General features: G+C 31.2%; 1 protein-coding gene across 1 annotated transcript; it reads right to left on the bottom strand.

The window, feature by feature from the left end:
- Positions 1 to 27,787, bottom strand: MMADHC (metabolism of cobalamin associated D). The gene is made up of 8 exons (XM_003763849.4): positions 27,697 to 27,787; positions 27,295 to 27,385; positions 21,135 to 21,279; positions 17,367 to 17,584; positions 14,288 to 14,396; positions 12,526 to 12,656; positions 4,055 to 4,141; positions 1 to 2,422 (listed from the first exon to the last, which is right to left on the bottom strand). The coding sequence occupies exons 2-8, from the start codon at positions 27,301 to 27,303 to the stop codon at positions 2,228 to 2,230; spliced, it is 894 nt and encodes a 297-aa protein (XP_003763897.1). The 5' UTR covers positions 27,304 to 27,385; positions 27,697 to 27,787; the 3' UTR covers positions 1 to 2,227.

Genomic DNA, 27,787 nt, shown 5'->3' with positions numbered 1-27,787 from the left:
TAAAAATGTAGAAATAAGATTTTTATTTCTATCTATAAGCCCCTCCACAGTGATTATCCTATTTATTAGTCAAGGCACTGTATATTATATGATAAAAGCAGAAATGAAACATTTAAAATACGAATTTGGACCTTCTGGATGTTGACATGGCAAGGTATGGTTACATTATTGGCATAATACAGAAATTGTCATACAGCTTGTGCAAAGTATTAAAATGATGACTGTACAACTTAAGCTGCCAAAGTAGGTACAAATAAAAAAAATGAAAAAAGAGATAAAATATTTTCAAGATAAATGAAGTTGAATTTGTCAGTGTCACTGAATCAACTCCAATTTAAACCAAAAAACACTATTTTAAAACAGTAGTTGATTTGGATATTCACTAATTTTGCAAGTATATTTCTTAGCCTTAATTATAGGGTAACGGTCAAGGGAATGTGATAAAAAATAAGAATTGAGTTGGTTTTATAGGCATTTATTAGACAGTAACTGTCACTTTTTCCTTGTGGAAGGGTAAGTGTTCATAGAACTCACTGGAGACAAGTTTCTCTCCATGTTGACTATATTAAACATCAACTTTGTCAAAACACTATTTCTTACAGCATACAACTGTATAAGAAGTCCTTGCTTTTTGCCACATTGCTGGTAATTGCATCATCAACAAAGAGAGAAAACAAGTATTTTTCAATGCTTTTTTTTATCTAGCACATAGACAGCAGTAAACCTCTTTCTCCAGAATGGGGTGTTTTCTTTTTTGATAAATAGTACTCAGCTGACAGCATGAATATATGAAAGGATAAATCAAGAGCTTCAGCTGATGAATATAAGGCAGATCAAACTAGTAAAGAGTGAAGAAATAATATTTTGAGGAGTACCAATGCATTAAAAGATAGGTAAAATATGAAGTAGCAGGAAATACTTACAAACACTGGGAATGTAAATAACTACTGACAAAAAAACCATATTATGAGGTCATTTCATAGCATGGATCCTTAGGAATTCATTAGGAGTTCTATTGAGATGGTTTCACATCTAGAATTATAAAATGTTTAGAGACAGAGGGAACTTAGGGATTATCTTTTCCAATCTCTCATTCGGCAGATTTAAAAAAATGTTGACTGTAATGTTCAGTACTGGAAAAAAAAGAGAATCATTGCTTTTCTTTACAGCAAGTGGTAAGAAAACTTTCTTTATAAACATAAATATCACCTGTTACCCAAGCTAAATATTAATCAAGAAAGATTATACTACTAGACTTTTTCATTTCTATGGGTCATTAAATAGGTGTTTAATATCCCCATTTTTTAAACTCATAGAAAGAATGAGGCAATGAATACTTTCTGGTATGTTACATATTCTTATTATTTTCATGGTAGCTATTGGCATAAGACCAGTGATACAAGATTAGTTTTTTCAAGTTTATGTTGTCAAAAAATAAGTTCTGTCATTGACTGAGGTATTCTGTTTTATCACTGGATCACAAAATTAGATTTGGCAAAGGAAACAAAAATTGTCTGTAATACCATGTGTCTACATTCTGACATATTTAAATCCAAGGCCTAAAACATCTTAAGTTATATAATCATGTTGATGTATGCATCTTGACACAAAATAAATCTCTATAGAGTGAAAAAGATGAAAATATTAAAATCTTAAAAGCTTTAAATTTGAGGAAGACCAATTTTTTTTTTAAAGTAGGAAGTCTTGCTTTTCCAATAAACATGGAGAAAGATTCTTAACCTGAATGTAAATATTGCAACTATAGTTTACCAAAATTGTAATACTTGATTAAGATTTATAGGAGTTTGAATTTAAAATCTTTTAGGAATGAATTTGAAATGTACCACAATGGGAAAAGAAACATAATCTTTATCTTCTTAACCTGTGATTTATTTTTGGAAAGATGCAAGTAAAACTGAAAATTTCAAATGTAAGGAAGATATAGCTAAAACTCTCTTTCCATAAATATGTAATATGAGAAAATCTTGGCTCCATATGAATCATTGTTTTTATACAATGAAGGTGAGTTAACAAGAATTAAACAACAATACGAGGAGTGAACATTTGACATTTTTTGAAAATCTCATAAATCACATAAATTCTTATGTTTACAGATGTTGAAATAAATATTTTTTTCTTTAACCTAAAAATGAGTATTTTAAAAAACTGAAGACTTTTGGACAGAGTTTATAGATAAAGTGTCAAGTACAAATAATGCAGTTGCCACCTAGTTTCCACTTAATTTCTTCATAATGCAACTATCAGTTGTGGCATTTGTGAAGATACTTCCAACAACCACATGGGTACCCCAAAGACTATGGCGAATCACTTTGCAGCAGCCAAGATCATCAACAGAAAATCCCAATTGTCGATAACGCTCATCTGTTTCAAAAAGAGTGTTGCTTGTATATGGTCCAAAAAACTAAGAGGAAAAAAAAAATTAGTAAGGAAGATATTTATTATTTGGAACCAATGAATAGGAATAAACTGTTTCTAAACCAAGTGGATGTTAACTTAATGGCCTAAGTAAGTTTACTTGAAAAACAAAGAAACCATTAAGATACATACTTGAGAATAGTGTCTGTTTTTCTAAGAAACAAAGAAATAATTACAAATGAGAAAAATTGCTCCTCTAAATTAAAATACTGCTCTCTAGTCTTCTTTGGTCTTTCTTGTTTGAAAACAAAATCTAGCACATATCATATTTAATTCCATCATTATGTTCTCCTTTAAGTAACATCTTAAGCATTGCCTAATTATAATTTTCACTAATTGGCAAAAGAAAAATGCTTGCTACGTTACATATTAGAATTATGTCAGTTTTATTTGAATAAAAATATGTAATGATTTTTTTCACTCTACAATAGCTTTCAAAGGGACAGGAATTAGATATGTGATTTTAGAGAAAACTACTGCTACCTAAACAAGCCTTTCACATAATTTATAGTTTTAGAGATTTGCCTAGTACACTGATTCTGTTTCAAAGCCACTGTTGGAAGCAAGACTTGAATGCAGTCTTCCTAGTTTTAATTGATTACATCATGATACTTCTTACAAATCCTGTACATGTATAATATTTTATTGTGGTTAAAATTCTTGAAGTATAATATTAATTCATTGTTCTTAAAATACACAAATATAAATTTGAGATTTTAAATATTAAAAATAATCATAAAGCAACTTAACTGACCATAAATTTTCACTACGGATCAAGCTTTAAAAATGTTGGCATTCCAAATATTAATAAGGATGACCTTAATACATACTTTCAGTAATCTAGTTTTTTCCTTAAAAGAATTTGGAGGGGCAGCTAGTTGGTGCAGTGGATACAGCACCAGCCTTGAAGTCAGAAGGACCTGAGTTCAAATCTGGTCTCAGTCACTTAACACTTCATAGCAAGGTGATCCTGAGGAAGTCACTTAACCCTAAATGCCTCAGCAAAAAAAAAAAAAAAAAAAAAAAAAAAAAAAAAAAAAAAAAAAAAAAAAAAAAAAAAAAAAAAAAAAAAAAAAAAAAAAAAAAAAAAAAAAAAGGCATGAAAAGAATTTGGAATCTTTTGTTAGGGAAGCCAATTTAACTCAGTATAGATTTCTAATGTTCCATTAAATAGAAAACAATATGCATTCAATATGCTTAGCTTGGTACATAGTACTGTGCCAAATACTAGCGAGGCAAAGAGCAAAAAATGATCCATATTCAGCAGCATAACAATAGGGGAGACAATATATAACTATCTAGTCACATAAAATAGAGATACAGAATCTATGAATAGTTGGGAAGACCAGGAAAGGTTTCCTTGTGATTTAATAGTGATCATTACTTGTGTAAATATTGATTTTATTGCAAAACAGACATTATGTTGACTTTTCAAAGTACAGATAAAAAGCTGGAATGAGAGCTTTCCAATTGTCACTCAACTATGATTTTTAAGCAATATTTCTTGAGGTTTAAATTAACCTCCCCAAACACCTATTCTTTTTAGCAATATATGTGTCCACCCATTTCAGTCCTCTCCAATCTCAAATATTCTAGCTTTTATAACCTATTTACTCACTGCCAATCCAGATGATGGATCAATAAAATCAGCCCAATAGCCTTCAGTACGCAAAGCATAGCAAATTTCTTTAGCACCATTTATAAACTGTAAGACAAATAAATAGTAAAATGTTTAGAACGCCATTTTACAGTTAATTTTTATTATAATAAAATAAAATCTTGAACAGAACATCTTTTGCTTAGAAAAGACCATTAACAATACTAAGAACTAACATTAATAATGAATATTAAACTACTAGTCTATATTTTTGCCAAATGAAAAGTGAGGATTTGTACATTTTACAACTGCTTTGATCATTAAAGCTGATTTATAGTCTCACACTTGTTAACCTTCGTTTAAGAAGTCTAAAAAATTCATCAATATTCTAAGTTACTTCCTATTTAATGAACTATAATTCAAAATCAGTTCTGTGTAGATAATTGCCCAGGTTTCCTCTGACGAATCTCAAAATGGCCTGTAGTTACAATTTATCTTTGGAAGAGTATGAGTATTAAATAAAATACTAAAATATTAAGAGAGAAAACACTGGGTCACTTGCTGTTCCTTGAATGAATATTGCCAGATTCATTTCAATAAGAATCAATTAAAAACTGTATTTAAAAATTGTGATGTCAAACTAAAAGAATTAAGCTCTTGAAGGCTTATAATCTCTTCCAAATCTAAATTAAATATGAAAACATCTATCCTATCTACACACACATCCATCCACACACTTTTCTGAAGCAACAGAACATGAATAATAATCTTAAAGTATTTACTCTGCTTAATGATCAAAGCAAAACAACTATTATGTACCAATTAGCATCTACCAAATTGATAGAAGTAGACAAAAATGAAATGATGGTGGGATTATGGAAAAACTAGATAACACCCACACATGGTTGGTAGTATTGCATAAGATTTTCCAAAAAGATTTTTACCAATCTGGCAGTTTATTTAGAATTATGATAATAATAATCACTCCCTCTGGCTCAGTTACATTCATTATTGGGATTAAATTTTGAGATCATTATCCAAAAAGGAAAAAAAAATACCTGCTCTAAGATATTTTTAACAATGTTATTTGTAATTATAAACAAAACAAAACAAAACACCTCTACATCTGACAATAGAAAAAGAGCAAATAATTGTTGTATATCTAATATACTGGAACATGATAATGCATTTAAGAGCAACAGATAGAAATTTGATCAACTCAACAAACTTTATATTAGCTAGTAGGCACTGTGCTAACTACAAGACATACAAAATCCAAAATCAAACAAGTCCTTTTTTTTCAGAAGGACTATCTTCTACCTAGGGAACAAAACAAAGAGTAGTAAGGCTTAGAATGAAATTTGGAGATGGAGCATTAATAGTTAGTAGAGGAGAAATAAGGTAAAAGTAGGTGGCATCAGAATTGAGATTTGAAGAAATATGAGAGGTAGGAGGACAAGCATATCAAGCATGGAAATAGCCTGTGCAGAGGCATGGAGGTGGGAGATGGAATGTTGAGTTTAGGAAAAAAAAAGCACATTGATCAGCTTAGCTGGAATACAGCTATCATTATGAATAACAACAATAAGAAAACATTTATACTGCTTACCATGTGCCAGACACTGTGCTAAGAGCTTTATAACTGTTATTTCATGTGAGGTTGGTGCTATTATTATCATCCCCATTTTATAAGAGGAATCTGGGGCAAACAGAGATTAAGTGATTTGCCCAGGGTCACATAGCTGCAAAGTGTCTGAGGTTAGGTGTTTGAAGCCAGGTCTTCTTAACTCCAGAGGGGCACTCTTAACCACTGCGCCACCTAGCTGTTAAGGGAAATAAAATGAAATAATCTGGAAAGGTGGACTGACTGGAGCCAGATTTAAATGCCCAAGAGTAACAACTAAAAGTTCTTTAGGAGAGTGAAGTGAGATATATACTTTAGGAAGATTATTTTGACAACGATGTTGTCCAGATTTATTATAGCTTTCCTTCCAAGAAGCAAGCTAAAGTCACCATTATAGTGATCTTTGACCCCAAGGATATAAATTGACATTGCTTCCATTTTTTTCTCCCTCTATTTTTTAGGAAAAGATGGGACCAGCTGCCAAGATTATTATTATTATTTTTATGTTGAGCTTCAAGCCAGCTTTTATACTCTCCTTTTGCTTCTTAATTCTTCTTTATCTTTTGCCTTCAGAGATTGGAATTGCAAAGCCTAAATTAGAAGTGAGTGGTGGTTATATGAAAGATGTTGTGAAGGCAAAAACAATAAGACTTGACAACTGATTTGAGTAGCTCAGTATGAAGATTATATGGCAAATGCATTTTCTCTGAAGTTAGGACTTGGGTTCATAGTTTGCTTCTGATGCTAACCACTTGTGTGATTATAGGCACATCCATTTAACCTCCTGAGGCTTCACCCTCATCTCTAATAGAACGTTTGCCGAGTTGATCAAATTTATGACCATTGCTCTTAAATGCATCATTATGTTCCAATATATTGTTAACAACAAATTATTCAATCTTTCTCTATTGTCAGATATAGAGATCCTTTTTGTAACTGTTTAATTACAAAATTAATTTTTTGTAATTACAAATAACATTGCTTCAAGGACCTTCTCTAGTCATCCTGATCTATATCTGGCCACTGGACCCAAATTTATTTGTGGGGAGTGGGGGGGGGGGGGGGGGGGGGGGGGGAAACTAGGTGAAAAAGGTTCAATTGTTATCTATACTTTAATTGAGACCTGCTGAAGACCTTAGCTTCTTAGAAAAGCCAAGATCTCCCACTGCATCCAGGACCATCTCTAGTCATCCTGATTTGTCTCTGGCCACTGGACCCAGATGGTTCCAGAGGGGAAAATGAGGCAGGTGAGCTTGCACAGCCCTCCCTCACCTAAATCCAATTCACTTGCGAGTCAATGACTTCATCTCCCTGATGTTATTAATGCTCTTTGAGAAAGAAGGACAAACAAAATCTCAGTGCCTTAGGCCAGTAATGTCAAACACAAAAAGGGAACTACTAAAGCCACCTAAGAAGCTACAGGTGAATATTAACTTAGAAAACCACATATTTGTATTATCTATGCTCTATTGTATTTTTATTTACTTTGCTAAATTTTTTTCATTTGCATTTTAATCTGGATCTGAACACACTTGGAAGTTTTGTAAATACGTTTGAAATCTCTGCCTTTGAGGGTTTTTTCCCCAGCTTTAGCTATATAATCTCTATGACAAGCTATAAAGGAAAGTATGTATACAAATAGGGATAAACGGAGAAACAGGGATAAGAAGGTACTAATAAAATATCATATTCTTTAAAAAGTTTTATAGTAAATTTCAATTTGATACTATTGAAATCTTACAAAAACTTATACTATCCTAAAAAAAGTACTAATTCCTTTAAAGAAAAAAAAAAACACCTGTGAATTTTGATGTTTATGTGTTGTACATATCTTCATTAGCATTTCTCAATTTAAGAAATGCTGGGGGGAAAATCATGCTAAAATGCTATTGTATCACATCATTTCCTACTGCAATTAAAAATATAGTACAATTAACAAGAGATAGCAAAATAACCATTTTATAATAAGCCTTAACCAAAATTTCAGGATTTTTTCCCCTTAACTCCTCCTTTCACATTTTTTTTTCTCAATAGTATTTTATTTTTCCAATTATATGTAAAAATAATTTTCAAAATCCATTTTTGTAAGATTTTAAGTTCCAGTTTTTTTCTTTCCCTCTTATCTCCTCTCCAAGACAGCAAGCAATTTGACATAAACTATACATGTATGATTATTTTAAATATATTTCTGTACTAAGTTATGTTGTGAAAGAAAATCTAGAACAAAAGAATAAAAAAACACAAGAAAGAAAAAACAAACACCACCAAAAAAGATGAAAATGGTATGCTTTGATATGCATTCAGTATCCATAGTTCTTTCTCTGGATGTGGATACCATTCTCCATTCCAAGTCTACTGGAATTGTCTTGGATCACTGTATCACTTAGAATAGATAAGTTTATCAGTTTCTATTACTGCTGTACTGAATATTATCATCACTTCCAGTTCTAGTCATCTAGTACTGGTGTCAAACTCAATGGGGATTACTAATCCATACACATAGGAATCTCTGTAGGCCACATACTGATATTAAAAATATGATGTAATTAATGTCTTATTGCAATATATATATATATATATATATATATATTTTTTTTTTTACCAATTACATTTTAATCTGATTTGGGCTGTGATGGGAAGTTGTTGTGGACCACATTTGACAATTCAGCTCTAGAATGCATATTCAACATTAATATTAGTCATCTTTTAGCAAAATCCAAAAATAAAAAAGTTATTTTAGAGGTAGTAAAATTGCCCATCACGAAAAAGTATTTTTTAGTGGAGGTGGAATGACCATTTGTAGATTTTGTAGAGGGGATTTTTGGTAAATACTCTTTGAACTAGGCAACCTCTGAAGTAACTTTTTAGATTTTTCTCCATACGTGAAAAAGAAAATACTTTTAATTTTAAGCACTAAAACTAGATTTACAATTTTTTGCAAGCAAAAAACCTGAAATAGCTTAGCTAACATTATTTCTTCTCTTTTAAATATTAAAAACAATCAAATAGAGCCATTACAGAAAAGAATGCAGTCTTAATAAAATTGGACTCTTTGTTACAGTAATTATTTTAATAATAAAAAGCAAAATAAAATTCAGTCTTACCTATTAGAAACATGACTTTGTTGAAAATAAGGTTCATTTTTAACAATTTTCTTGAAGATATTTCTAAATAGCTAAGTCTGTCATGAAATTTCATGTCTAAGGTTAATACTCTTAACATCCTTATAATGACTTCAACAGAAAAATCTACGAATTACTAGATTAGATTACAATGCTAAAAACCACAAAAGTGCAAAATGATTCAAATAGAGAGTATTTACACACATACATACATCCACCCACCCCTTTAGGCAATTTTGATGACCTTACTATTTTTTGTTGTAATCTTTACAGTATTTGGTAATGACAATCATAAAGGCATTTTTTTCCCTCTCTGAACATTCCAAAATATTAATACTCACAATTCTGAACAAAACTAGGGAGAACTAAACAGAGATTTAGGATATGTAGTTTTGATTTCTTTGTGGTGGTTTTAACGCAAAAGAACCATACCAGAAGAGATGATGCACACATAGTTTTTAAAAGATAAAGTGAAGCTACAAAGTCTCAAACATTGCTCGTCCTTTTTCTTGAAGAGGACCAAAATGACATCACTATGTTAGAGTTGAGTTACAGTGTGTCTGACAGGCTGATGAAATCACTGCCATCTACTGGAACAGATCTGATTTACTTTTAATTATACATCATCTGTGACAAGCAATCCTTCACTGGACAATAATGTATGTGCAATATGTATATATGCATACACCTACATCCACACATACACACATAGATACTTATTCTATAAAGAGAGAATTCTGTAACAGTAATCTGACAAAAAAAATTCAGTTGTTGTGAAGTTGTTAATACTGTAGTATGTTAGAATAGCTGTATGTCTTCATCATAAGAAGATTTCACAAAACAGTTTGAAATGGATAAATGACAAAGCATTTTTTAAGTATTTACTACTAGCAAAGCACTGGGAATGATAGAAAAACAAAACAGTCTTTGGCTTTAAAAAACTTGCATTCAATCGGTTAAGACAAAACAATAAAGAAAAATGGTGACTGGAGGGTGTTTGTGTGTGTATGAGGGGATGAAGATCAATGACAAGAAGTTGAGTAGATTTTCAGTGCAACTGATGGACATACATTCCAGGAACTGGTCCTGTGGTGCAGATTATTGTTCTCAGATTTAAAGGTAGAAAGAAGGGAAAGGGGAAGTACAGGAAGCATTGAGTAATGTAGTATCACAATGGATGGGAATAGCAACATGATGGGATCTGAGTTATGTCTGATTCACACAAATATGAAGTAACAGAAAAAGGATTTGAGTCGAGGGGCTCTTCATTTATGGAGCTGAACATTCATTCATAACTTAACAGCTTTAAAAAGAAATGCCTAAGGCAGAAATTTCAAATGTGGTTTACAAAACTTACAAGTGTATTCAGAACCAGATTAATATGCAAATGGAAAAAATTTAACAAAGTAAATAAAAATACAATAGAACAAACAAAATACAAATATATGGTTTTCTAAGTTAATATTCACCTGTAGCGATTCTTATATGGCTTTAGTGGTTCCCTTTTTGTGTTTGACATTACAGGCCTAAGGCATTGAAATGTTGTTTGTCTTTCATTCTTGAAGAGACTATGATATCAGAGAGGTGATGCCAAGATGTGCAAGTAAATTGGATTTAGAGGAAGGAGGGCTGTACAAGGACCTGACTCATTTTCTCTTCCTGAGCCATTTGAGTCCAGTAGCCAATTGTAGATAAGGACCACTGGAGATGGCCCTAGGTGCAACTCGAGACCTTGGCCTTTATAAGAAGCTAAAGGGTTCAACAGATCCCAGTCTGACTGAGGCCATACTCATTCAATAATTAAGACTAGACAGCAACTGAGGCAAAGAATGCTCTCTTTCATCTAGTCCAAAAAAAAAAAAAAAATCTATAAATCAATCAATCAATCTAGGAGAGGAAGATTCTCAGGGTTTTGGGCCAAAGAAGAAAGGATTTCTATTTACATTCAATCAGGACCCAAGCAATAAACAAAAGGAGTTTAGCCTGGGACTTATCAATGAAAATCAGAGTGATTTTGGTTTAAAGCATGGTCCTTAAAAAAGAAATCCAGCCAGTAAATCCTAAGATATCTGGGGAGGGCAATTATAGGTAAGGGTATGATACCCTATTTGGACATAAGGAAAAGAAGAGGGAAGGGAGGGAAGAAAGGAGAAAAATTTGGAACACAAAGTCTAACAAAAATGAATGTTGAAAAGTATCTTTATTATATTTAGAAAAATAAAATACTATTGGAAAAAATAAATAAATGCAATATGCAACCCACATAAACAGGAGGAGCATCCTCAATAACATTTTAAACTAAACTGTTAAGTTTGAGAACCACTGATTGTGAGAATTGTATGAGGGTTTAGTTTCCATAGTTATGAAACTTATGATGAACTTGAAATGTAAGGAAGTGGAGGTTAGGGCACAGAACAAGGAAACAAAACTAACAAAAAGGAAAGAGGGTGGAGGATTCATAATTGAAAATTGGAGGGAAAATGTATCAAAAGAGGGGATTTAGAACAAGAAACACATACTTGAAAATGAAGAGAAAATGTAATCAAAAGTGGGGATTTAGAACAAGAAACACAAAAGGTGGGGACTTAACTACAAGTGGAAGAGAAGATATAATTAAGGATTTACATTGGAGGGGAGAGAGGGAGGAGAATTAATGAGGTAATTAGTGGAGATTCATACTCACTTTGTTGGATTAGGCATTTCAAGACAGGGCTGTAGCCTCTATAGTACTCAAATGGGGAATCAGGAGGAGAGACCTGTGTTTCAGGTATTAAAAAGATTACTGATTCCAAGGGTTCCTACTCTGGAGTACTCACTACTGTAATGTGTAATTAAAGACTTTTAACTTCATCCTTCCCAAGTCCAGTGGAGTTATTTCTCAAAATGATCTAATAGTTATGTTGTAGTTTACAGCTACACTACTAAGTCAGAATTAGGGCCCAACAGAGATCTACCAGGCACCTTTTATTCAAACTGCCTCTCATCCTCATTTTTCAACTACAAAATATGAATGATAAATATAGTATTTAGGGTTGGTATGAAGATCAAAAGAAAATGTAAAGTGCTTTATAAACTTTTTAAGTGCTATATAAATGTAATCTATAATCATTATTTTATTCATGTTTATTAAGATAAGAGGGGGCACGGTCACTTCTTTTAAAATACTGAGCATCATCTCATGCCTTCCACTATATCACTGTGGAATATAATATAATATAATATATACAAGGCAGAATGAGATGGAGAAAAGAGCTGGGCTTAAAAGTGAGGAGATTGAAATTTAGGTTTTTCATCTGTAAAATGGGGATTCCCAATGGATAGGATAATTATGAGGATCAAATGAAAATGTAAAGTGCTTTCTAAAACATAAAGTGCAATATAAATGTCAGCTATGATTGTTATTAATGGATATAACTAAAGGTCATGATTTTAAAGTGTAAAAACATTTTGATAGATTAGTATATAGAAGAGAAAAAGGAGGGTAGAGGAGAAGCAGAATGGCAAAGTGCATAGCAGGCTGACTTTGAATCGAAAAGGCACAAGATGAAGTCCTGAATGACCATAGACAAACAAGTTTAGCTTTTTAACATTCCAGGCAAATCTCTAAGAATACGAAGCTTCAGATGAATTGTCAATCAACACTGGTGGATAGTTTCCACATTAGTTCCTTATATCAACTATATCACAAATCCATTACATCCACCTCTGGGGGAAAAAAAAAGGTAAGAAATATTAGGCATACATACCTTTTCTAACAGCATTTCTCTTTCATTTTCAACCTCCTCACTCCACATGGTCATATCATTTTTGGTTTTCTGTGTTACAGTTAGAACCACTAGTTTGCCAGAATTCACTTCTGGAAACATTGATTCAAAATCTAGTGAAAGAATAAAATTAACATTATATGGATATAAAAATTCTAATTTTAGTCTTATTTTCTTCTTATTCGATTCTAAAAATAAGTGCCAAAGAGTTTCCAGAAAATTATTTAACTCAAATGGGTTGCCATGATTATATTTATTTAATGACCTACTTATTAGCCTTATTCAAATTATTTTTAAAAAGTAAAATATTGCAGATATCTCATTTTTAACAGATGAGGCAAGATCATACTGATGTTGGAGATGGTATCTTTGAAATTATGTCTTTTCTAACTTGAATCCGGTTCTTTTTCTACTAGATATTGCAGCTTCTCAATAATGATGATAATGACAATAATCATAACAGTTAATGTTCCAATTATTACTTCTCCTTCAGATTGTTTAGAAATAGACTGAAATTTTATATTTAAAACCTGGGTTCATCCTTATGCTCCACAGGCTTCTCCTACTCCAAAGCTTCAAGACGTAGAAGTGATGTTGGCTTTTGGAGGCTATGTTGACAAAACAAATGACTCTCTGAGGGAAAGCTTATTTGAATTTTGAAGAGGCTTATCACTAAAATGATCAATCTTCTTTGGTCACAGCAACTCATGCAGGTCCTTCATTGAATGCAAAATGACTGCAATGTGCCTCTGTGGAGGGGCGTGAATGCCAGTGATATCATAAATCTTTTAAAAGTATTTAAAGAAAGTTAAATAGAAATTCCATCATTATTATCTTGGTAGAGTTTGATCAGAATGTGAGCAAAGTATTTAGGGAAGAAATATATTACTCTAGTATCTTAAAAAAAAAAAAAGAATACTGCACTTTCTATGAGGTACTTTTTGCCCTTAAGAATGGAAAATAATACCTAAAATAAGTCCAATTATTTTAAAAGATATAAACGATTTCTGAAAGAAGAACAAATTTTGGTTTTCTAAGATGAACTCAAAACTTCTAAATTTATTTCCAAATTACTTTATATTAAAAGATTAAATCTCTCCCATAATTCTATTGACAAAAACATGTACAATAGAACTAAGTAAAATCAGATCATTCTTCTGCAACTATTCTTTCACTTTATTGATAAAATAAAGGCTCAGACAGGTTTGCTTAAATTCATATAATCTGATAAGGCTCATTGTAGGGACTGGAACTTTAGTAGGAACTCCTACTGGTATTTCAGTGCAGCAAGCACCAAGTATTTTAGAATCATATCCAGGGTTCATAAAACACACAATCTGGTAGAATGAAAGTTCTTAAGGATAGTGGCTGATTTTTTTTTTTTTTTTTTTGGTATTTTAGTAACTCTAACAATGCACAGTAGATGAATTAATAATTATTAATAATCACTGTTAATTAATATTTATTTATTTGGTATAGTCATTTTTCTATTCCAAAGTGGAATTTAAAAAAAAAAGGACAGCACAAAAGTGACAAAGCTGAACTCCTCCTTGAGGAATGTCATTATGGGGTAAGTATGTTGAAAAGTGCTTCCTGGAGTCAAGGTAAAAGCATTCAAATATCAAAGATGTATTAAATCAATGAGATTTAAACAAATATGACTATTAGAGAGCATTTTCCAATAGTAAGAAAATTACCTATGTTATCTGGTTATCAATGTCACAGAGGATAAAATATACTATACCTCTTCGAAGAAGCTCTGGACATGTTTGTATTACACATTCAACTTTGGCATTTTCAAAATAAGTTTCTGCCCTATTAATTTCCTGTTGTTCAACAGGTGCATCATTGCCCTAAAGGGAACAAAATAATAAGTAGATAAAACCTGCATTTCAAATAATCTATCATCTTATTGAGTTGCCTCTAATTAATTTGATTTAAAAAAAAAAAACAGACTCCAATCACACAGGGGTGGAGGTATGAACAAGTCATTTTTATAACATATTTGTCAAATTGAACTATTTCTTCCAAGAAATGGATGAAGAGTCTCACATATGTAAATGTGATAGTGATATTTATTTCCAAGACTTGATTTTCATAAAGAATAGAACATATAATAGGTTACAAAATGTATAAAAATGTCAGAATTATGTTGCAGTGACACCTGTGAAATCATCTTGTAACATTTCACTACCTGTCTTTTTTGTAAAACAAAGACACTATTAATCCATGTGGGATTCTTGTGTGAGATAATAGAAATAATTACGAAGCACTTACAAAGAGATATGTGCTGTCATTATGTACAAAGGAATGACTAACTTAATTGTTTAAAAATGTTGTATTAGCCTTTGAACAAATACTCTCTGTATATTACCATATTCTGATCAAGTAAAAAAAAAACTTTTTTTACTTGCCCACCCTTTTCTTTAATCCTTAACACACTAAAAAAGTACTTATAATTTATACAAGTTTTGCCTTTCTTCCTTTTTGTCTTGTTAAAGAAAAATTAAAATAATTTTCTACTCTATTAAAATGAAGAGTTTCCCTATGGAGTTTGCTCACTAATTTGAGAGGTCAAAGGAATTTTAGGTATAATTTAGATTCTCTATTATGAATTTAAAACAAAATTCTATATAGAGAATCAAAAAAAATTCTATTTAGAATAATTTTCAGTCTATATATTTGGGAAAATAATTTGGAATTATGTTTAAAAAGGACTAAAACATCTATATCTTTTGACCCAAAAACTATGCTAGTCATATGCCTTAAGAAGATCAAAGACACAAATCACATAAACACAGGTAGAGTATGTGTACATATATATTTATATGTGTGTGTGTAAATTATATTTACTCACATGTACTTTTTATATATTAAAAATATTCACATCAGCACTTTTTGTGGTAGGAAGAACTGAAAACAAGTTCATCAGCTGGGAATGATTGAACAAATTGTGGTATGTCAATAGAATAAATGGACCATTATTATGTTGTGAGAAATAATGAATATGAAGAACTTAGATAAGTTTTGGATGATTTCCATAAACTGATAAAAGTGAAGAATCAGAAAAATAAACATATTTGATGAAAGAAACAAAAAAAGAAACTGTATAACTATAAAGATCAAACCTGGTTTGAGATAAAAGATGAAAAAATGCACTACCATTCTGGATTCTTTGCTGGGATGGTACTATAAGTATATTGACTGGATATGCCATTAAATTTGGTTATTAATTTTGTTGAACTGCCTTTCCCTTTTTATTTTTTGTAATAAAGAATAGTTCTTTAGATGGAGAAGAGAGGGAAGGGATCCACATTTAGAAATAAAGATAATATAAGAAAAGATAACAATATTTTAAAGTATTTCTCTTAAAGGGTATATAAATACAATAAAAAAACCAAGTTCTTATTATTTTGGCCTTAGTTACTGAAATTCTACAATATGTAACCTGAAGGAAAAAAATCAATAAAGATCTGTTCATTATGAGGAATAAAGGAAAAATGCACATGATGTAGTAGAAAACTAGAATATTTAGAGATAAATAAGAGCTAATATTATGGTATGGCAATAACTAATGTGAATCTATTGAAAAGATCCTTCACTTTTACTTTTTTTTTTTGGGAGGGTGCCTAGTAACAAAAAAATCAAGAGGATTATGTTGATACATTATAATCTCTCTAATTCTCTCTCAAGAGATACCAGAAGGGTATTATGCAAATTAAAATTTTGTTAAGTTTCTGAGCTTTCATTCTATAGAAATTGCTGTATGGGTAAAACACATTTCAATGGTAGAAGAATCAAATATTTAAAAAAACCTGTATTCCCATAATACCTTCTCATATTATGTGATATTCATACTATTCTTCTATTGGACTCCACTCAAAATGTTGAAAGTTCTTCCTATAGAACAGGTCCACTGAACACTGTATGAAAAGCCATAGAGTACTTTTCTATTTCCTTAGCCCAAGATAAACATGTTTCACAGGTATTAAATAGAATAGTATGAATATGATTATACACACACACACACACACAAGCCCAGAGAAATTATTTTGCAACCTGAATTAATTACAAACTGTTGCTCCTAAATTCCATAATGGCAAAGTAAAACTGGGACTGGAAGTATGCGAATAACGATAAGCATGCTATGTAAGTTATTTAAACATTGTGCCTGAATTAGCATTTATTTAAAAAAAAAAAAAAAAAAAAGGGAGAAACACATTTTTGTACAAATGCTAACTAAAAGCCAAACTTTGGGTTAGAAATACTTTTGCATTAGATCCCTTCCAGCTATAGTGCACTCATGCAAATTTAATCAATTAGCAAGTAGTAAGTAGTTAAAATTCTGCTAAAGGTCAGGCACTATATTACATATTTGGAGTCAAATAGCATCTCCCCTCAAGTAGTTGGTATTCTTACAGGTAATTCAAATACATAAAAAGTATATAAAAAATAAATGAGATATCTTTGAAAGGGAAAGCAGTAACAGAACCTATAGAATAAACAAACTATAAGCTCAGACAAGGGTAAACATTTTTAGCACAGTATACCTACTTATTAACAATTAATATCTGTGAATTTCTAGGGAATATCAAATAATGAAAAGCAGCATGACAGAACAGATAGCTAATAGAAAGCTGGCCTTAGGAAAACCAGGTTTTCAGGAATTGCCTCTAATACATGCTAGTTTTTTGACTACATGCAAGTCACTTAAGTGCCTCAGATAGCGCCTCAAGCTAAATTATACTTGAATTGTCAATTTATAATAGTTGAAGTAATTTCATACAATTTTTACCTTTTTATTAGACAATAACAATTCTTACCTCAAATTCACTTACATACTGTGCCATCACAAATTCATGCCTTTCACTTGATAAAGGCTCTGCTAGGACATCAGGCAAAGTTCTATGAACTGGATTTTTCTTCTGTAGAGCTGTCCCATTGAGGTGACAGTCAAAACCTATGTTTCCAGGGAGCTGAAATCTTTGATCCTGGGGCCCAAATGGTCCCATTGTTTCATCTGGCCACACAGTTCTTGAACCTGGAAAGAAACAGAAATATTTCCCCCCCTTCAATTTTGGCACAGAAATCATGGCTATGATTTTAGCAAAGAAATTCTTTTGAAAAAACATTTTGAGGGGAGGGAAGGAGATAGGTAAGTTCTTAAGAATGGGGTTCTTAAGAAGTACACAAACCACCTACATAAATTCTATTTATCAAATAAGATTCAAGGTCTACTTAGAAAACAAACATGCTTTAAAAATTTAATCATAAGATATGGACATTTTAGTTTTGGCTTTTTTATTTTCCTGGTTGAAAAAAGGTAGATGTATTTGAACTGCCACACTTTTTGGTTTTAGTTAATCTTTAGAAATTCTCCCATCTACTACAAATTCGTCTCTTGTATTGCATTTCCTACCTCCTGGATGTGGCTCAACAGTGACTCTTAAGATTTTCAACCAAGATAAATAGGAAAACAATGGTATCACTACTATAAGTCAGAAACTAGGTGAAAATGATGAAGTTTTTTGAGACTTTAGGAAAAATCCATCTATTACAAAAATATGATAAGATTCTTTGGCTTAATTCTCTATGGAAGCAGACTTCAAATTTTTTTCCCTTTGCCTTTTCACATTTAAATTTTTACATGGGTTATTCTTGGGGGAAAAATACTAGAGTTGGCAGTCATTTCATTAAGTTATATTAAGCATAATTCTTATTGAACTTAAGAAGGAAAAATTTTTCATTCCTAACTAATCTTAAGTTTGGTATGGAAAATAGTTATGATTAAAGTAGTAGTGTAATGTCCACTAAATTTTGTCCAACATTTCAAAAATGTTTAATTTATATCATTATTATTTAGACTTAATTTCAATGTATGGATTTTAACCTTCTAGGCCCCCGAACCCTAAATAATAGTTCATATATTTACTTTTTTTTCTTAAAGAAAAACAAAAGACTACATGACCCCATCTTGCTCAGGCTGAAATACAAGATTCCAAACCTACTATTAATATTCCAGCATTGACCTGGTTTTTTCTGACTTGGGCTGGTTTCCCCCTCCCTAAGCATCTTGGTATACACCTCAGTACCCATTAAACCCTTTCCCCCTGGACTCAGACTTGGTGTAGAAATATTGTACTTTATATTACATATAGCCATTCAATTTCAACACCTGCCACTAACCTGTTCTTCTTCATCTGGACCTGTAACATCCCTTAGGTTTCTGATCTGATCTCTATACTGGGGATTTCCTGAATCCATGACCTACTCCTTGTAAAAGTTAATTAACTCATCTTTGACTCACCTATCTTACTGATGGGGGTTGTCCATTCTTCCCTGACCTTTCCCCAGCATAAAACTCTCGTCCCTGATTATCCATTCCTGTATGTACCATTTTTCCTTTAGAATATAATTAGAAAAGGACTATATCTTTAAAATCTTTGTCATCAGCTCTTAGTACAGTGCCTAAGCACTGCATATAATATAGTAATATAATATGTAGCATATAAGCACTTAGAAATGCTTTTTATCTTTTTTAACTCAACTCTGCTTTTTAAATTTGCATTATTCCATAAAAATGTTTCTACATGTTCCTATTAGTGTTGGTCTTAATTGTACTACATAATTCCATCACATTAATGTACAAAATTATATAATATTTAACTATTCTTGTTAAGCATGTAGATATTTGTAGTTGTTTGTAATTACAAATAATTTTTTAATGAAAATTTTAATAAATTTATTTTTCTTATTTATGACACTTGAAAAATACAACATACATCACTAACATTAGAATTATTGGGTCAAACAGAATTACAATTTTTGTGATTTTACTGGGTTCTACTGGATTACTCTCCAAATATATATTTCTAATTTCACTAGCAATTAATTTACCAGTTTCTCCATATTTTACCATTATTGAGTTCTTATTTTTCATTACATTTGCTAATTGTGATGTGGCATCTCACAGTTATTTTAATTTACATCTCTTTGATAACTAGTGCAGTTGAGTTATTTCAAGTGATTCTAAACAACACAGACTTTTCTCTTTGGAAAATTAGGGTTTTTGAGCATTTTCTCTATTGCAGACTTGAACATTAACTGTCTAAATTTTTCAACAGTTCCTTATGATTTAGATGTCATGTTTTTAATCAATTAATTATATCTGCCATAAACACTTTTCCAATCTTATTTTTTTTATATTGTTTCTGATCTGAATGTTGTCAAGCATATCTTTCATCCCTAATAATTTCTATTTGTTGAATAGAAAAAAGTTATCTTTCATAAACTGGGATAAATACATTTTTCTCTTTTCTTCCAATTCTTATATAGTTTTAAAAATAAAATTAAGTTCATCTACTTGACCTACCTCTCAATAATTTATATAATTCCATTCAAAATATAGAAGGAATTCTTTATATACTTAAATGAAAATAGCAATAATTCTTATTCTTTGTACCCCAAAGTACCCAGTAACCAAAACTACTGCTAATCAATTTATTATACATTCTGAATCCTGATGGGCAGGCTTTATTAGTTTAAAAACTATCAGATTTTTCATTTTATTTCTGATATTCTTGTGTGCTTGATTTTTCCCATATAAATTTCAATAAGATTTTATTTAATTCTATAATTAAATATTTTGTTATTGTCATTGTAGTTTCATAAACTACATATAATTTGTAGAGTACTATCATTTTTATTTTATTGATCTGGCCCATTCATGAACATTTAATTTCCCTTCTAGTCGTTATAGTTTTACAGCTATCCTTAAGTTGATCCTATGTATTTTTAGGTAGATCAATTCCCAAATATTAGATTTTTAAAATTAAAAAATAACAGTTCCCCCACTATCTGTGATCCTCTATAAAAAGGTCTTAAGATAACGATGAATAGTGAAAAAATGTAGGCAAAAGATACAGATCATGCATTAAGTTTGACAATGAAAGTAGGAAAATTATAGCAATTTGAGGAGGCAAAAATATAATAATCATGTTTTGTAGGAAAAAGTTAATATAAACATTTGAAGGTAGGGAAAAGAAAAGAATGGAATAAAATTTTATATAGCCCCTAAAATATTCCAGGCATTGGGAATGGATATTGCTATTGTCAAAGTTTTTTCTCTCTAAGGTGGAGTTTTCCTTATTTAAACTATTATTATCAGGCAAATACTTTACGCATTATACCAGCTTCATTATTTAATAATGACAAGTTGGAAAAAAAATTATAAAGGAAAAAATTTCTTAAGATGTAAAATGTGTTATTTTTAAAACTTCAAATCAAAACAGCCATTTTCAGTCTACTGTGTACTAGGCACTATTTATACCAGGCTTTTTTAAAAAACAAGTATCTCATTTGATCCTTATAACAATCTTGTGAATTAAATGTTATTATTATTTCCATTTTACTTTTGAAACTGAGGCACAGTATAGGCAATGTATAGATATGGGGATGAGGAATGATATTGAATGGCAATTAATAAGCTGGCATGATATATTTCCATTTTGGGAGAAAGGGAGGATATAATCAAATAATTTGCTGCAAGTGTAAAAAATAAATCAAATCATATAAAAATATCTTTTACTTACATATATCTGGAGGTGCAGTAGCTACATGAGACTCATCTGAACCTGAAGATCCAGCAGTGGAAAAAGCTTTGGGATTTACAACCCTCCCAACTAAAGAGTAAAATCCTGGGAGATATGTAACCAGCCTGGCTCTGTTACAGAGCACCTAAAATTAAAAAAGGAAAAAAAAAAAGATGGAATAGAAATGCTCTATTTCTATAGTTGTACATATCTCCTTGGTAAACACTTATATTGAAGTACAACTGTTTCCAAAACTTGCCATTAAGATTTTTATTTGTATAACTCAACAAAATGTAATTCATAAGCATATTATATTTATTGAAATATTAAGTAGGATTTTTAAGGATAAATAATCTTTCCAGAGAATAAACCAGAAACCAGAACAGTGTCATTCATGTAAGAGACATTTGAATGTTTTAAAAATGCCTTGTAACAATGTATTAAAGTTATCACTAGAAATGTTAACAAGCTTTTTAAAAATATAAGATGATGACTGTAAAGATAAATTTTTCCATGTCAAAGATTAGTAAGATTCTATTGATAAAGTCTTTTCCCTTTTGTAAGCATTTTGAGAATACTACAGAATGTTAGATCTTTGGTGTCTTCATAGAATTAAGAGGTAAAAAGGCTAAATCTTTGAGCTTAGGCTCATGAGTAAGGTCTAACACTAATCTAACTAAACACTAACCCACACTTGTTCAACATATCATAAGCTCTAATATTAGCCTAATTGGTCTCAGTCCAAACTTGCTAAAAATACTGCATAATGTAGAAAATTCTGGTGATTAAAAAGATTTAATACAATGGGATAGTTTTGAAATAAAGAAAAGATTTGCTTCTTTGAAGTTAAAATAAGTAGAAAGTGATCTTAAATGTAAAAAAAAATTTTTTAGAAAGATTTACTTATTAACTTAAGAGCTGTATATAACTAAGATTAAAATTATAATGAAAAATTAATGAACAAAAATAAAAATAGATCTACAAAAACCAAAAAATATATAAAAAGACAAAAACCTCAAGTTGTATCACTTTTTATAATGCACTTAGCTTTAAAATGCTGAACTTTGTAACTGTCATTTAAAAAATGTTTATCCAGAGTCTAGACCAGTCTTGAAAACAAAAGGACTTAAGACAATTATGACAATTTAATATAGACCTAAAATAAGATGGTTTTATGATAGTTCAAAAAAAAAAAAAAGTTTGCCTCCAAAACTTTTGTTTGTCTAGAAAAAACTTAACTGACCTTGTCCCCATTTACCATTATAACTCTAAACTACTTCCTGTGTTAAGCTAATAGAATACAAACATGTATATGAAGTAAAAAAGTGCAAGTAAAAGAAAAAAGTACTACTTATTTCAGGTAATCTTCCTCATTACTGCTGATCCCCAACAATTTTCCCTCACCACCCCTAAATCATTTAGCATTTATTATCATTGCCACCTAATTATGTATAGCTTTGCAATATTTCTTGAATCATTTAATTTTCCTTATGGAAATGTCTTATTTAACTATTCTTGCGCTGATTCAAACAGTCATTGGTTAACTATGAACAAGGTACCAGCTATGCTATATTTTCATTTGGGAATATCAAAACTCATTAAAGTCAAGCATATTAAAATCTAGGAAGAATAAACACAGATAACTATAACAAAACTAGAATTTCTCCAAGGGTCATCTAATTCTTCATTCTCAGTGAGCAACAAGAAGATCATCATAAGGGGAACCCAATAGGTGGCCCGGTAATGTTACAATGTAACAAGATGTACCCAAACACAGGAATTTAAAAGTTTTATATACTAGATTCCAAATGACCACCATTTTTCTGAACACATCTTCTGAAATTAATTTCAGAGACAATTTATGATGCACAAAAGCATTGTTACTTTTTATTCCCTTTGCTTTGGAAATTTACTGGTTTGAAAGTATTCACTTTTCCTACTGATATTGCCATTTGCAAAAATCATTGAGGCTACAGAAAAGAATGTGTTTTCAAATCTTAATTGAATTCTACAAATGTTTTAAATAATAGCAACATTATTAGAATAAATATAATTGCTACGCAGCATTCACTGGGAATGTAAGTTTTAATATATTTATCAAAAACATATTCAATAAGAGTCCTAGCTCTTAATATAGAATAAAAGTCTGACAAACAAGGAATAAAAGGAAGCAAAATAGTGGCTACTGCTTACTATCTTAATTTATTTATTTTCTCAACATTAGCATATCAAGTTTCTTTTCATCTAATAAGTGTTTCAACAACAATAAAAACTTAATTTAATCATGGTATTTCAATGCTTTTAATTTAATTTTAAATTTGCATAACTATAGATCAACAGTAAAGGAAATATCAGATGACAGGAGCTTGTTTTAACTTTATACCTTTAACCTGAAGGATTACTGAGCAAATGGAAAAGGGAGGGGAGTTTTAAGGACAGGCTTATCACGTGCTATGATTTCTAAGTGTGTAGATACAAAAGTTAAAAGCAATGGCCAAAGTCAAAAGTAATTTGCATAAAGGGCAGGAATATGATTAGATTATGTTGGAATGATCTCAAAAAAAAAAAAAAAAGAAAGAAAAGTATGAGAAAGAGGGATGCACTGGGAAAAGGGAGAGGTAGAATAGAGAAAATTTTCTCACATAAAAGAGGCATGAAAGGAAGAGATCTTACAGTGAAGGAAAAATGGGGAGGGGTAATGGAATGCAATGCTTGATTTGGTTCAGAAGGAATACAAATACAAACATAAAAACAGTATAAACTTACACACATAAATATAAATGTGCAAGTCTATGTATGCACACACTCTCAAATCTGTATAGAAATATAACTTAACCAATAAGGAAATGAGAAGGAAAGGATGATATAACAGAAAGCAGATTAAGGGAAGGAATAGTTAGAAGCAAAATAGCTTTTGAGGGAAGACAGGATAAACAAGAAAGAGGCAAAAATTTGGATTGGAGGGAAATACATAGCTAATAATCTTAATTGTGAATGGGAACAGGAAAAGCTCACCCATAAAAATTAAGTAAATAGCAGAATAAATTAGAAACCAAAATTCAACAATATATGTAATATGTAAGAGACACATTTGAAACAAACACATAATTTTTAAAAGGGCTAGAAGACAATCTATTATGCTTTTGCAGAAGTAAAAAAGGCAGGGATAACACAGTCTCATAAAGGAAAAGAAAAATATTAATTAAAAGGATAATCAAATAAACTACATTTGGCCAAAAATGACCACAGACACTGAAGTAATTCTCAAAAATTTCAGCAAGTTTCTCTGATATAAACCTCATTTCTCAAATATAAACTGAACATACAAGTATGTGAGCCAAATTTATAAAAATAGTTATTCTCACACTCATAAATGATCAAAGGATATAAACAGTTTTTAGATGAAATCAAAGCTATCTAGTCGTATAAAAATGCTCTAAATCACTAGAGAGGCTAATTAAAACAACTCAGATATATGCATTAGAGAGAGGCTAATAAAAACAACTTAGAGGTACCAGTTCATACCTCAGAAATGACAAATCCTGGAAAGGAATAGGGAAAAGGGGGTATATTAACATGTGTTTGATGGAATAATGCACAGATCCAATCCTTCTGAGACATTATGGAACTATACTTAAAGAGCATAAAACTGTACATATCCCTAGATCCAGGAATATTATTATTAGGTGTCTAGCCTAGAGATCAAAGAAAAAGGAAAAAGGGTCTATATGTACAAAAATATTTATAATAGTTCTTTTTGTTGTAGTAAAGAACTGGAAAGTGAAGGTCTACAATCAACTGGGGAATGGCTGAATAACTTGGAAGTTTATGATTGTGATGGAGTAATATTGTGCTACTAAGAAATGGGAGGAGTGGTTTCAGAAAAACATGCCCAAACTTGTGTGAATGGATGCAAAAAGAAGTGAGAAAAACAGAGTGTACCTTGCAGTGTAATGGTAATGCTGCTGTAATGATATCAGTTATGAAAGATTGATCAATACAATGATACAAGACAATTCTAGAGGGCTCATTATAAAAAAAACATACCTCAAAAAGAAGAGAGAACAAATGAATGAGTACAAAATGAAGTATAATTTTTTCATTTTATTTTTCTTGCTTTGGGAGGCAGGAGATATAGCTATCAATGAACTATGCTTTGTATGATTTTACAAGAGTAAATGATATTCTATTTTTTGCCTTTACAGTGGGTAAAGAAGGAAGTGGAAGGGAAAGATCTTGGAACTCAAAATTTGTAAAAGAATATTAAAATGATGTAAATAAAATTTTAATATTGCTGTTAATCACAGGTCTAAAGCAGATCAAGCAGTTTCAAGTTAGAAACAGACATGTATAATGTATCACATATATAATAAGGTGTCAGATTATTTACATATATTAAGATCCTTTTTGTAAAAGAAAACATTCCTCCAAAATTAAGAGAATATGCTTTCTGTTGTAATACTGCAAGATATATATGCAAAGTACTATATATAATTTATATGTATAAAAACTGATTTAGGTTCCTGCCATTAAATACTATACCCTGCGTATCAAATATATATATATTTTACAAAACTTTCCTGGTAAAAATTTTATTTTTTCCTTGTAAAAAAATTAATTTTTGAAAAATTTGAAAAATTTTGAAAAATTAGGATTTTTCAAACTGAATTTCTACATTCTCCAGAAATCACTTGAGTTTACCTATGAGTACATACTTTGAGAGGACTCTGAATCTACCAATAAAGTTATGAAAATGTATGTAAAACTTTCCTTTAAAAATGCAGGGACTAACTTTTTTATATATATACAATATTTTTATTGCTGGATAAAGATTTTCCTTTGTTTTAACAGATATGGCATTAAGAATCATGACTAAAAGCCAGTTAACAGTTACTATTTATTGTTCTCATGAACGTATCATGCTTTTGTGGTACTGGAATCTGATATTTCTAGCCCATAATTGATTATTCTCTAAATCAGGAATTCTTACTCTGAGATTTGTGGATAGATAACAGAGGAGCATCAAATTTTTTTATTTAATAACTTGGCTTCGATATATTTATTTTCCTTTGTAATTTTATATGTTTTATTTTATACCTTTAAAAACATACTGAGAATGGGTCATAGATTTCACCATACCACAAAGCACTTTACAACACACACAAAAAGTCATAAACCTTTGCTCTAAGTAGAATCAAGTTTAAAAAAACAAAACAAAACAAATGTGATGTTAAAAGACTTTGATAATATCTAGGAGAAGCATTATTAACGTGATTTTTGTTTTGCATTCATTTTTTAATATTAAATTCCAAAATATCTCCCTTCTTTCATTCCCTCCTTAAGTAAAGCAGGTAATATGATACCCATTATACAAGTGAAGCCATATAATAAAACATCCATATTTGCTATATGGAAAAAGGAATATTCTCTATTCTCTTGGTCCATAGTGGGGGATTTACTTAATGCCTGCTTTATTTATCCATAGAATTTATACACGGCAATGATTATATGAAAGGAAATTTTTAGCGAACTTGTTCCCCATTTTGAATTCAATTTAATAAAAATTTATTAAGTAAACTATATGTATATATATATGTGTATGTATGTATATATATAAATATATATATGTATAGTTACAGTCCCAAGCACTGTGAATAAGAAGGAATTGCATCTATAAATCTAAAAGCTATGGAATTAAAGAACCAAACACACTTATGGCTCAATGGAAGAACTGGATCAAACCCCATTATATTAAGATCACTCAAACAAATTAATCAATAAACTTTAAGTGTCTAGAATGTCCTTAACACTGCTAAGCGGTGGGAATACAGAAGGGCAAAATACTCCAATGGAGAGACAACAAACAACCCCCCCCCACAAAGCTAGCTATGCACTGGTAAGTTCTTACGTTCCTATTATGAGTTATGCTTTCATACTATAAGCACCAAAATTTGGATTTTTTGCGTCTTTATGTAGTCTTAAAGCCCTTAGCTCAGTGCCTCGCACGGACAGCAGGCGCTAAATGAATGTTTATTGGCTGAATTCCTCACCCCTCAAGACAAAAACAATCCGCCCTTCCCCCAACGCTCCCCTCATCAAAATATCCAAGTTTTCGGCTGCAATTATCGCTAGCAGTTTATGGACTCTATGATTTACTCACATTGGCCATTTCTGGTGAGAGGAAAATTTAAAAAATAAAAAGTTTTTTCTTTTCTTTCTTTTTTCCCCCTTTCCTAAATGGCAAGTTCTTCCTGGAGGAGAAAAGAAAAACAACAACAACGAGTTGATGACAGGCAGTGACTGAGCTTCACAACCCCCACAAGTACTTTTCTTTTGCCCAGAGCTGGAAGAGTCTCGGAGGCTGGGACCCCGATCTCCAACAGCCCCCGCCCCACAAATGTCCAGCCCTGAGTGGGGGATCGGGGCCCCGAGTGAGTCTGTGACAGGGCCCGAGAGAGACGTCAAGAAAAGGACAACTCCTAAGGACTAGAGAAAACGAGGCGAAAACCACGACCGGGAAGGTGGCAGAAGGGGGGGCTCATCGGGGGCGGCCAGGGTTTACCTGAGCTCTAGCCGCCGCTGGAGGCCCGGAGCCTCACTTTCTGGCCTCCGTCAAAATGGCTTCAGCGTCGTCATCGCCGCAGGGGAAGGTG

Source organism: Sarcophilus harrisii, chromosome 3, assembly GCF_902635505.1.
Source record: "Sarcophilus harrisii chromosome 3, mSarHar1.11, whole genome shotgun sequence".
Taxonomy (NCBI): domain Eukaryota; kingdom Metazoa; phylum Chordata; class Mammalia; order Dasyuromorphia; family Dasyuridae; genus Sarcophilus; species Sarcophilus harrisii.
Note: the sequence above shows the minus strand (reverse complement) of the source record. Positions and strands in the feature narration are given on the sequence as shown.

Bases quoted from the DNA above. Each gene is read 5' to 3' on its own strand.
- MMADHC (XM_003763849.4), bottom strand. The intron at 17,585-21,134 runs GTAAGTAAAAGA...GTTTCTTTCCAG, and splicing joins TACTGCACCTCCAGATATAT to GTTCAAGAACTGTGTGGCCA. The intron at 2,423-4,054 runs GTGAGTAAATAG...TTTTCCTCTTAG, and splicing joins ATCCATCATCTGGATTGGCA to TTTTTTGGACCATATACAAG.